General features: G+C 51.3%; 1 protein-coding gene across 1 annotated transcript in view; it reads right to left on the bottom strand.

The window, feature by feature from the left end:
• The window catches only part of cpe (carboxypeptidase E), a 29,977-nt gene that overhangs the window by 3,322 nt on the left and 14,155 nt on the right, over positions 1–12,500 (bottom strand). Inside the window, exons 2-6 of the mRNA XM_079498968.1 lie at positions 4,235–4,431; positions 2,635–2,802; positions 2,149–2,266; positions 1,681–1,863; positions 616–755 (exon numbers count right to left, since the gene is read on the bottom strand). Of these exons, the coding sequence (XP_079355094.1) occupies positions 616–755; positions 1,681–1,863; positions 2,149–2,266; positions 2,635–2,802; positions 4,235–4,431 (806 nt within the window). The remainder of the gene's footprint in view (positions 1–615; positions 756–1,680; positions 1,864–2,148; positions 2,267–2,634; positions 2,803–4,234; positions 4,432–12,500) is intronic.

Below are 12,500 nucleotides of genomic sequence, written 5' to 3'. Positions count from 1 at the left end.
TAAGTGAGAGTGAGAGAGAGAGAGAGAGAGAGAGAGAGAGAGAGAGAGAGACAAAGAAAGAACATCTAAGCAGAGAAATGCGATTGGACAAGTTTAATCACTTGCAAGGCAATGAGTCGGCATGCAGCAGCCTACAATGGGGTAAGTCAAACCGCTGCAACGGTTTTGTCACATTGCAAATCTTTGGTGTGGACTGGGCTTTTACTAGTTGGGTTTAGTTAGTTAGTTACTTACTGCCCTTTATGCCGGCTGGCATGTAGGGCAGCAACAAATAATGGGATTAGTTAGCACAGTGGTAAAAACCCATTAAAATCTGGAAAGCATCTGTGTCATTTCAGATTTTAGCATTGGTTATTAAACAATAGCAGATATACAAGCTCATTGCACATTACGTTGTGCCATGTATGAACTTGCAGATCCGCTATGTTTGAACAATCTCGAAAATGTTTGCAAATCATATCGTTTTGTTTTGTTTTTTAAACTGTATTTAGAATATGTTTGTAGAATCGACCTGAGACAGTGATGGGATTATGAAATTCTACGTTGGTGCACGTGACGTGACGTGAGACATACTGCAACGATGTGAGCTTCAGAGATGATGGTGAGCTGTTGTACCTGTTGGATGTAGTTGACCAGTGAGTTGCGGTTCTGATCCCAGTAGCCCTTCAGCGAGTCCTCGCTGGGGAACTTGTCACAGCTCAGCTCCAGGGTGATCTCAAAGCTGTTGCTACTCAGGTAGTTAAAATCCTGCATGCCTGGGATCAGAGCGAGAGAAAGAGTCAAGAGACATGAGGATAGGGATGTCCCAGTGACCTTGACCATTGGCTTAGCCACCAAAATTTGAATACAATCGATAAAATAAAATAAAAAGCATCCGAGGTACAAGTGACATTCACATTTGACCTTGAACCACCAAAATATAAGTCTTCCTTCTCCAAGTGTATGATTCTCTATAGGATCTAATTGGTTACACTGATTTCCACTGTTAGGGTGGCCGTAGTCTCGCGTAGCCAGACAACTCCACAGTGTCTGAATGCTATATAGTCTAGAGAACTACATCTCCCAAAATCCAATTAATGGAAGCTGTCATTTCTGTTCAGGGATTTTTTTTAAAATGTGTTTTATTTCCATTTCTGTTTCGATAATTTAAATTTATATTAGGATAAATGTGCGTGACTGTAAAGACAAAACGGAAGTGGGGAGGCTTCACATCCGCTTTCTCCCTTAATCATCAAAAGAGCTTCCGTGTCGCAGACTGTATGACCGGAAGCATTTGAAAATTGTGGGAGGCCACAGGAGACTAGGGTGGCCGTAACTGCTGCCTGCATGGCAGCAGTTACGGTATAGGAAGGTTGGGTATAGGAAGGTTGGGTGACCCTCAGCTTGTCCAGTCTACAATGTGTTGAAGTGTTCCATTTAACCCCTATAAGCTCCTCCCATGTACTCATCTGAGCAGCCATATATAGGGGACTAGAAAATACTTTCCCTTCCCCCTGCTATTATACAAATCAGACGTCCTCTGGAAATGTGATTTGGAAAATATGAATAAAGGAACAAATAAAAATAAATGCTTGTTAGGGTGTGTGTGTGTGTGTGTGTGTTCAAATATTTGGGGGGGTTGCGGCCTGAAAAAGGTTGAGAATCTGTGACCTAAAACAACCATCATGGACGGTCTCTCACCCCCCGGGACGCTGTACCAGGCACCCCCGTTGGTGATGCCCTCCTTGAAGCTGGAGTCATCGTCATTCTTGCGGCAGGGTGTCCGGTTGGGGTCGGACATGACGGGGTTGTACATGGAGTACGCCCTGGCCAGGGTCTTGAACGTCACGTCGTCTGGACTGGAGCTGTACTCGTGGGTGGAACCTGGGAGGGAGTGGAAGGGAGTGGGAGGGAGTGTAATCAGAGAGGAAACAGTGTTTAGACAGCTGATCAGTCGTGATCGTACCTGGCTGCAACATCTGCAACGCATTACGGCTCACGTCGTTTCCGTTGGCCAACGAACAGCAGGGAGACATCAAGGCTAGTTCACGTCGATGTCTCTGGGATAATGTTTGTCATGTTTGATAAAATATTTTCCCTTATCCACACACTTGTGTGTGTGCGTTTATGGCGTGTGCGTGTATGGCGTGTGCGTGCGTGCGTGCTTACCGGTGCGGGTCTCGTCGTAGGGGTAGTTAGCGACAACGTCTCCGCCGTGCAGGTTGGCTGACAGGACAAAGGGGATCTCCATGATCCAGTGGATCACTGCTTTGGTCTCTGGAGCCAGCTATACATGCCATACAGTACATGATACACACCATGTTAGCTTCATTCTGGAGCCAGCTACTTTACGGTACATGACAAAAATTACCACTTCCCCTTATGGTAAAAAACTATTATTTTTTCAAATGTAGGTATGTCATCTGTTTTAGAGCCTAGGAAATACATTTCTAATACACATTTGTTCAAAACAGATTGCGTGGGTTTGTTTTGTGTGTGTGTGTGTGTGTGTGTGTGTGTGTGTGTGTGTGTGTGTGTGTGTGTGTGTGTGTGTGTGTGTGTGTGTGTGTGTGTGTGTGTGTGCGCGCGTGCGTTCAATTTTAGTTTTTGTTATTTGGTTAGTTTTCATTAACTATAACCTTGCATCCAACCAACCTTGGGGTTTTCGTCCACGGCCTTCTTCATGTTCTGCAGCAGGTGGTTGTTGGCTCCGCCCTCTTTCTCGTTAAGGTAGACGATGCGGTCCAGGTCAGGGAAGTTTCGGTTCAGGTCCACTCCCTGGGCGTTGCTCCGACCCACAAACCAGTCCTTCATCTCCCCAGACTGCGGAACACACCAAACCACAGCCACAGCGTGTCAGCCAAGTCAAACATTGTTTAGTTATTGTAGTTTATGTGTACAGAACGCAGCAGTTCTAGGATTGGTGTTGGATGTAATGATTCAACAGGAGAAAAAGTAGCTGACGGTTAACTTACATCATACTTTTGTGCTTTTGTACTCAAGCCAGTTTTGAATGACAAACCTTTACTTGTAACAGAGTATTTCTACATTGCAGTATTGATACTCCTTGTTCCACCACTGCTTAACATGTGGTCGGATGGGTGGGCTTTGAAGTGGGCCCTGATCCAGAAGAGGTCACTATGCCAGTATGTAATACAGTATAAACATTGTACAGTAGATTTAACTGATCCTTTAACATAAGCCTGTATTATCATCACCAATGACAGACATCTAACGTTCTCAAATGCTGTGTGACTGTGTGTGTGTGTGTGTGTGTGTGTGTGTGTGTGTGTGTGTGTGTGTGTGTGCGCGCGCGCATGTGTGTGCGTGTGTGCATGCGTGCGTGCGTGCGTGGGGTGTAAAAGAGGGAGAAGGAATTGTGTTGCAGATGAAGTGTGCACCTCAAATAGTTCCAGAACTTTGTGAATGATTCGTGAGCAGCATTAACAGTAACAGCGCTTTTTTAAACACGATTTGCTGGCTTCGGATGTGCTGCAGCCTGATGTATACTTTGTAAAAAGCTGGTGATTGGGATTGTAAATATAATAAAACACGTGGAAACATAGCTGGCTCGTTTTCAATCGATGCTAATTTCATTCACGCCACTACCGTATGTGTCATCCTGTATGGTTTTGATTCAGAATTTGTGCAGGTGACATATGTAAAGACAAAGCATAACCATCACCATTCACTAATCAGCACAGATCAGGGAATAGTTTAGCTCAAATTAGTTTAATACTTAAAATGACAAATAATATGCAGCTAATGGGAAACGAAAATGAAACAATGATCGGTGGAGGAAGTAGCAGTGAGCTGGCTGCCTGGTGTTGCTAGGTTAGTAGGTCATGTGAGACTGGTCAGGTTAATCTGTCTTAAGCTATCTTTAAAGACATGAGGTGTCTTAGTCTGCCTGTGTGTGTGTGTGTGTGTGTGTGTGTGTGTGTGTGTGTGTGTGTGTGTGTGTGTGTGTGTGTGTGTGTGTGTGTGTGTGTGTGCGTGCGGTTGTTATTGTTATTGTTGTTGAATAATGCTTGTTTTGACAAAAAACTTCAACGTGGGAAAAGAATCAGAGATAAATGTATCTGTTTCACATTGAGGCCAACGGAGACTGATTCTTCACTTCCGGTTCATTTCCGGTTGTATCGGTCGCCTAGCAACCCAGAACCCATTCACACGTTGGCGAATAGCGAACCTTAGCATAATCACAGAAAACATGGTAGTTAACGTGTTAACATATGCACCCCTCCTACTGCACCTGAGAGGCAGCCTTCTCAAAGCCGTCGGGGTTCATGGAGGGCATGATGTGGATGCGCGTGCTGTGGATGAGCTCCATGATGGTCTCGTTGCCCTGCTGGTACTGGTTGCACAGGTACTGGGCCAAGTAGATCAGCAGCTCCCTGCCCACCGCCTCGTTCCCATGCATGTTGCCAATGTACTTAAACTCTGGCTCCCCTGAGAAAGGAGAGGGAGAGAAACACACAAAAAGCCAAATCAGCAACACTAATGGAGTTGGAACAACTGATGTTCAGGAGGCGGAGGAACACACCTTGACCACACCTCCACGCCAATCTCCGCCCTCCACGCCAATCTACCTGAGCCTACTTATACCCGCCCCATACAACCCAGAATCCTCTATGCTTTTCGTATGCTCGTACCCGCAGTACCCATACCACAGCCAAGAAAAAACCACAGCAAAAAAGTTATACCAACTTGCTCACCTGCCACCATGGCCTCCTCCAACGTCCCGCTGTCCCCAGACTCGGGCGACGAATCCCCCGGGGACGCTCAGGGAAGCCCGACGCCTGCCGGCGCCGGGCGTTCGCCCTCCTTCGTCCCCGACACATCCAGTACCTCCAACCCAGACGACAACAGTGGTGACAACAGTCCCACCACCGCTTCCCAGACCGCCGCCGCCCCGCCATCCAACGCATCCCACCACTCTGCTTCCAGCCGCTCCTCCGGCGCTTCCTCAGGTCGGTCTCACACCGGCTCTCAAAGCAGCAGCAGCACCTCACGTTCCAAACACCGCTCTTTCAAGACGAAGGAACGCCACCAACCACCCACCCTCCCACCACCACCACCCTCCGACGGCACCAAGCGCTCCAGGCGCGCTCACCGCAGCTCCGCCGCCTCGCGCCTCCCCAGCAATCCAAGCCCGCCACAACCCGCCATCACAGACTGGACTGTAGCGGGACTCCACAAGCAGCTCCGCGCTCACAATGTCCCATTTGCCCGCTCCACCAACAAAGCGGGATTATTCAAGCTGTTCTGCGACACCACCACCACCACAACAACAACAACACAGCCGGGTCCTTCCTCGAGCCAGGCGCTCCCCGATGATTGATTGATTGATTGAAGAATTTATTAACAGTTTGCAGAATTACAGTACATTTCAAGCACAAACTCAATACAAAGGCTGTTAACTGTGAGTGGACGACCCAATTAAGCATTACACTTGTTTCCAACAGGGTCCACCATGTTCAAATCATCAAAACATTTAGAGACGTACAAATAGACACTTCTATAGACAGAACAGGAATTCATCAAAAAAGAATTCATCAAAAATGACGTCACGAGGCGCGCTCCTCGCGCTACCACCACTGCTGTTGACGTCACCCGCCGTTCCAGACGTTCCAGAGTCAACACAGCCTCCTTTCCCCTCCCTACCTCCAGCTTTGGGTATCTACACTATATTTGGAACATACTTCATTACTATTACTTAATCTTGTCAAGTTTTAAGTTTTAATGTGGTGTCAGTTACCCACCCTCCAGCGTCGGGTGTCTTACATTACATTTGGAATATATATATTATATATATGTATATTAATATGCATGTATATATATTATATATGAGGTAATACATATGCCATATGTATTGCCATTACTTTAACTTGCCAAGCATTAAGCCCATGTAGTGTTAGTTACCCAACACCACCCACCTCCTCCCTCCCCTCCCCTCCACTCCCGCCACTTCTCCCCACCACTTTTCCCCCATACTGCACATTTCTTCTAACAGCGCAACCCTTCCAAGCTCCCTCCCTTCCACCAGTACATTCTCACCAATCAGCGAAACCCCTCCAAACCCCCCCACCTCAGCGCCTGCCCCCCACAACCTCACGTCCCTCCTGTCCTCTTTTGCCTCGCAGGCTGCACCACCCCCCAACCCCCCCCCCCCGTCCCTCCTCCCCACTCAAACTTCCCCCGTCCCCCCATCCCTCGCCGCCCTCGTGGCTACATTGAACCAGGCTCTGTCCGCCTACCCCCAGGCTCTGTCCGCCTTCCCTCAGGCTCTGCCCGCCTTTCCCCAGGCTCTGCCCGCCTGCCCCTCCCTCCCGGCCCCCCACCACCCTACGCTGGCTCTCCCCAGCGTTCACTCTACGCTGGTACCCCCCAGCGTCTTTTCCGACCCCTCCTTCCCCCCTCCCCCCCGTCCCCCCCTTTTCTCTCTCTCCACAGCAACCCCGGCACTCGCCCCGTCCAACGCACCCGCCAGGAACCCACAGAACATCGGCGCCGCCCTCCGCACCCAGATCCTACTAGGTAACGACCTTGACCTAGCCACTCTCCTCCGCCCCTCCATCACCAACTCCGAGTCTCGCATCATTGAATGCGGAGACATCTCCATTCAGCTCCGCAACCCCACCCCCTCACGCTCCGCCATCCTCACCGTCGCCGAGTTCGGCCTGGCCTTTTCCATCTTCAGAGACGTGATTTGCTCCGCCTACCCAGCTCGGCGCCAGGAGCTGGACGACTACCATACCATCATCCTCGACCTAGCCGTGAGGTTCGGCGGCTCCCTCTTCCTAGAATATCACCGCCAGTTTTCCGCCACCGCCGCAGCCAGACTCCATCAGCTCAACACAAATACCTACTGGGGCCAACTGGACCTAGAACTGTATTGCCGTATCTTCGCCGGAAGGCTCGCCGTCGCCTGCAGCCTTTGCGGCAACCCCACCCACCCCGCCAGCCAGTGCGTCCACGCCGCCCCCCCCGCCGCCAAACCCACCACCTACAGACCAACTCCTGGCCCCTCCTCCCTCCCCACCTTCAACAGACCAACTCCCGGCCCCCCCTCCCTCCTCGCCATCTCCGCACCCCCGCCACGCCCCCAACCCTACCCAGCTTCCCAAAACTCCCTCGACAGACGCGGCCGCCCTGTCTTGTTCTGTGGCTCCTCAGCCATCTGTAACAATTTCAACGAGGCAGGGTGCGCCGCGGCTGTCTGCAGACTCCTCCACGTCTGCACCCACTGCGGGGGCGCCCATGCCCGCTCCACCTGCCCCCAACACCCCACCAAACCTTCCAAACCCAGCTGACATTCTGTCCACCTCTCCACCCCCATCAACATCCCCGCCCTGGCCGCTGCACTATCACGCCACCCAGACCCCGCAACTGCCTGCTTCCTCCTCGGAGGCCTTAACTATGGCTTTTCCCCCGGCCTCGTCACCCTCCCCACCACCACCCACACCTGCCACAACCTCCAGTCCGCCCTCACTGACCCAGACTCCGTCACTTCCTTGCTCAACAAGGAAGTGGCGAGCGGCTTTATGATCGGCCCATTCTCCACCCCACCCTTCCCCACCTACCGCATCAACCCCCTAGGCATCGCCACCAGGAAGTACTCAGGCAAGAAGAGGATCATCCTCGACCTCTCCTCCCCCCATGGCACCTCCACCCCCAGCGTCAACAGCCTCATCCCCAGCCCCCCCTTCTCCCTGCAGTACGCCACCATTGACGGCGCCATCAGGCTCATCCGACTCGCCGGCCAAGGCGCTTGGCTGGCCAAAGCCGACGTCACCGCAGCCTTCAAGATCCTCCCCCTCCACCCAGATTCTTGGCACCTTTTTGGGGTCTCCTGGCAGGACGCCTACTACTTCGCCGTCCGCCTCACCTTCGGCTGCAAGAGCAGCCCGAAGCTGTTCGACACACTAGCCGAAGCCCTCTGCTGGATCCTCAATAACAACCACAAGCTCCCCTACGTCACCCACCTGCTAGACGACTTCCTCGTCGTCACTCCCCCTCACGCACCCCCCGCCTCCGGCCTCACCACACTCACCTCCGTCTTCAACGACCTCGGCGTCCCCCTCGCCCTAGAGAAGACAGAGGGCCCTTCCACTTCCCTTGAGTTCCTGGGAATCACCCTGGACACCGTATCACTCCAAGCCTCCCTACCCCCCGACAAGCTCAACCGCATCACACTCCTCCTCTCCAATTACCTGAACCTCCCCCAGTGCAGCAAGCAACAGCTCCTCTCACTGCTCGGCCATCTCAACTACGCCATACGCATCGTCCCCCAAGGCCGCTCCTTCATCTCCAACCTCCTCCACCTTTCCGCCTCAGTCCCCTCCCTTCACCACCAGGTCACCCTCGACACCCCCTGCCAAATGGAGCTCCGCCTTTGGCACCTCCTCCTCTCCAATTGGAACGGAATCACCTTCTTTTATGACGACTTCATCTCCTCCCCCGAAGACCTCCAACTGTATACGGACGCGGCCCCCTCAGTAGGCTTCGGGGGCTACTACGCAGGACGCTGGTTCTCCTCCCCCTGGCCCGACGACTTCCGCATCCTCGACCCCGACCATTCCCAGTCCTCCACCCTACACGAGCTCTACCCCATCATCATCGCCGCAGCCCTGTGGGGCTCAGAGTGGACCGGCAAGAGTGTCCTCATCCACACGGACAACCAGGCCGTGGTCCACATCATCAACAAAGGCCGCTGCTCCTCACTCCCCGTCATGTCCCTCCTGCGCCGCCTAACCTGGCTCTCCGTCACCCACCAGTTTCTCCTCCGCGCCGCCCACGTCCCAGGCCACCACAACTCCATCGCTGACTCCCTTTCCCGTTTTCTGTTCCAGAAATTCAAGACCTTGGCCCCGCTATCCGATCCCCTTCCAGTCCCGGTCCCTCCATTTTCCGACATCATCTTCCCCTAGAACACCCTCTCCACCACCTCATCCTCCAGTCCCAGCACTCCATCCTGCTGAGCGTAGCAGACTCCACCCTCTCATCCTACCGGACAGCATGGCACAACTTCCGGTCCTTCCACCTCCGCCACAATCTACACTTCCCCTCACTCGATCTCCTCTCCCTCTCCGCCTTCATCAGCTACAGCGCCTCCACCCTCTCCACCCGCTCCTCCACGATCAGAGTCTACCTATGCGGCATCAGCTTCTTCACCAAACTCCTAACCGGTTCGCCCCATCCATTCACCCAGCACCCCCAAATCACCCTCCAACTCAAAGGCTTGCAGCGCGGCGAACCGCGGCTTCCTCCCCGGCGCCTCCCCCTCACCATAGAGATCCTCGCCTCCTGCATCCACACCATCCGTTCCGGCTACGCCAACCAAACCCTCAACTCCACCCTAGAATCCATGTTCCTCCTGGCCTTCTACGGCTTCCTCCGTTGCTCGGAGTTCACGGCCGCCAACCACAACTTCAACCCTGCAATCCACCCCTGCCTCTCCGACTTAACCTCCCACGACCACGACACGTTGGTCTTCACCCTGAAAAGAAGCAAGTCCTCCCAGCATCGCCCAATTCCCATCTACCTCTTCCGCATCAACTCCCCCACCAGTCCTTTCGAATCCCTGGTCAACCACGTCCGCCTCAGACAATCCCAGCACGCTCTCCCCACAGACCCCCTCTTCACCAATGAACACGGAACCGTCGCCACCCGCTGCTGGTTCCTCCTCCACCTCCGCCAAATCCTCACCACCTCAGGCTACCCGTCAGAAAACTTCTCCGGCCACTCCTTCCGCATCGGCGCCGCCTCCACCGCCGCCAGCCGAGGCCTCCAGGACCACACTGTCCGCCTGCTCGGCAGATGGTCCTCCCAAGCCTACCTGACCTACATCCGCTCCTCCCTCCACGACATCAGACAGGCCCACAACTCCCTGGCCTAGTGGTCGCCCCCCGTCTTCCTTTTGGGGATCACGCCTTGATGTGTACCGCGGGCTGACCGCCACACGACCCCCTCCCCAAAGACTCCAGGGTCGGCGACCCCCCCCGGAACCCACGCCCCGCTCCCCCCACTCTCCTCCTCATCATTCCATTCTTTCATTCAATAAAATCTTTAAACCTTCCACATGTGTGTTCATTCCAACTAGTGAAATGGAGTTGGAACAACTGATGTTCAGGAGGCGGAGGAACACACCTTGACCACACCTCCACGCCAATCTCCGCCCTCCACGCCAATCTACCTGAGCCTACTTATACCCGCCCCATACAACCCAGAATCCTCTATGCTTTTCGTATCCCACCTCCATCCCCATCACCACCTCAGGACCAGCAGCATCTCCACTGCTCCATCTCCTCCTCCCTCTCTCCTCACCTCCTCCCTTCCTCAGAGTTCCCACGGGGGGGATCACGCCTTGATGTGTACCGCGGGCTGACCGCCACACGACCCCCTCCCCAAAGACTCCAGGGTCGGCGACCCCCCCCGGAACCCACGCCCCGCTCCCCCCACTCTCCTCCTCATCATTCCATTCTTTCATTCAATAAAATCTTTAAACCTTCCACATGTGTGTTCATTCCAACTAGTGAATAACACACAGTGAAACCCTGACTTCCCAGATGTACATTAAACTCAACTTTAACCGAGAGTGTGAGAATTTGTTCATTAACTGTGATAGCCGGTCCATTTGGTTAAATATAATGTACACCAGATGCATTACAGCTCCTGTGTGTCATGTATCCTATACAAGTGCATTAGATGCAAGCAGCATTCAGTGCTGAGTCCATTTCATTCATATAGTTTTGCTAATCAATGAAATCAACTGCTGTAGCCTAACTTTAGGCATTGTGCCTAACTGCATGATTGGGGAGAGAAATGTGAAACAGGTCTTGAGCTGGATTTCTGCCCAGGACATCATGATTACATGATATGTAAACAACAGTTGTTGAGTACCCCTAGGCTGTTCTGGGGAGATTTGTTTCAAGGCCAACCATGTGCCCAGGACAGGAACAGAGAGGAACTTCAGCAATTGTTTTATTGGAATAATGTAGTGTTTCTCAACAGGGCAGTACAGCCCCCCAGGGGGTGTACAGATAATACTGACATGATACTGATCATGATACTCACATAATACTGACCATGATACTTGTTATGATATGAGTTGTTAAAGGTTCACAAAGTTTATTACACAAACAGGAACATATATAGTGCTGGATCATAATGACGTGACAACAAGATATGAGACATAGAAACGTGACATGATAATGACTAATGCAGCAAGGCTGACCTTGCTGGCGCTGAGATGTCTCTCGTAGCCTATCCATAAAGTATGCTACAGTACAGGCAGTACACAATACATATCAAGTACACTCTATCTCAAGTTCAAGTACATGGACAACTCATATCATAACAATACTGATGTGTACAAAACAATAATTGTAATATATTTTAATATAATTCACACAGGGCCCTACAGGCTGTGGTCTGCGGGGCTAAGTTCCATTGATAATCCGGGCCTGTCTCCAAATAAAGAGGAACGGTGACATAATACTGTATTTGTTTGTTGGTTAAATAACTTTCTGTGGAATATTGCTGACACACCCATACCGGGAAAGGCACATCCACTGGGACAGTTTCAGCTCACATTACAGAACCTACAGTACATCCAGAAAGTAGATGAAACATGAGAGAAACATGAAGTAAAACTAACAATAAACTTATAATGAAAAACATCTCTTTGTGGAGCAGAATCGGACTTTGGAGTGCAGAACTATGTAGGATTTAACCGTAACAAAAAAACTACACAGCTGATTTCATTCAAATTCATTGTGATTCATTCTTATTCATGGCATTTTTGCTTGACTGGATGTTACTGTGAGGAGAGACAGAAAAAAGGAGGGTGGAATGACAATGTGAAATAGGTCTTGAGCTGGATTCTCGGCATCATCATACATCATTACATACACCATACTGTATGTAAACAAAACCAGTTGAGTAGCCCCAGGCTGCACTGCAGAGATTTGTCCTAGACCTTTGACCAACCAGGGTGCATATGGGTCAGCCAGAGCTGATAACCTGCCTGGGAAGCAAAAGATTCCAGGTTCAATTTGTTGCAATGTGTTGAGATGTCCCAGAGAAAGACATTACTAACTGCCACTTAACTGTTTATGCATCTACACTGATGCATAAACAGTGCAACAGTTAAGAATAGAATAGCATATCATTTAAATTTGAGGAGATGAATCAATAGTAAGCTAAGGCTGAACAAAAGAAAGATATATGAACCCAGGTCAGGTCTAATGGATTCAGCCATGAGGCTGCAAACCCAAGCAGACACACATATGCACAGGCACACACTGCCCTGACAAACACACTGCCTCATCCACTAACAAGGTATAAGACGGAATTGGACTTTTCTACCTGTATAATTTAATTTGCCCAATAATGAGTTAAACAGACAGTGAATTAGGCTGCAGTAGTGTCACAGTTGTTTGGTCCGACAGTTTAGTGGAAAACAGCCTACCAGACTCAGGACTGGTGGATTGACAGAATTCCAGAGCCCTACGGCA

Source organism: Electrona antarctica, assembly GCF_951216825.1.
Source record: "Electrona antarctica genome assembly, chromosome: 4".
Lineage (NCBI taxonomy): Eukaryota > Metazoa > Chordata > Actinopteri > Myctophiformes > Myctophidae > Electrona > Electrona antarctica.
Note: the sequence above shows the minus strand (reverse complement) of the source record. Positions and strands in the feature narration are given on the sequence as shown.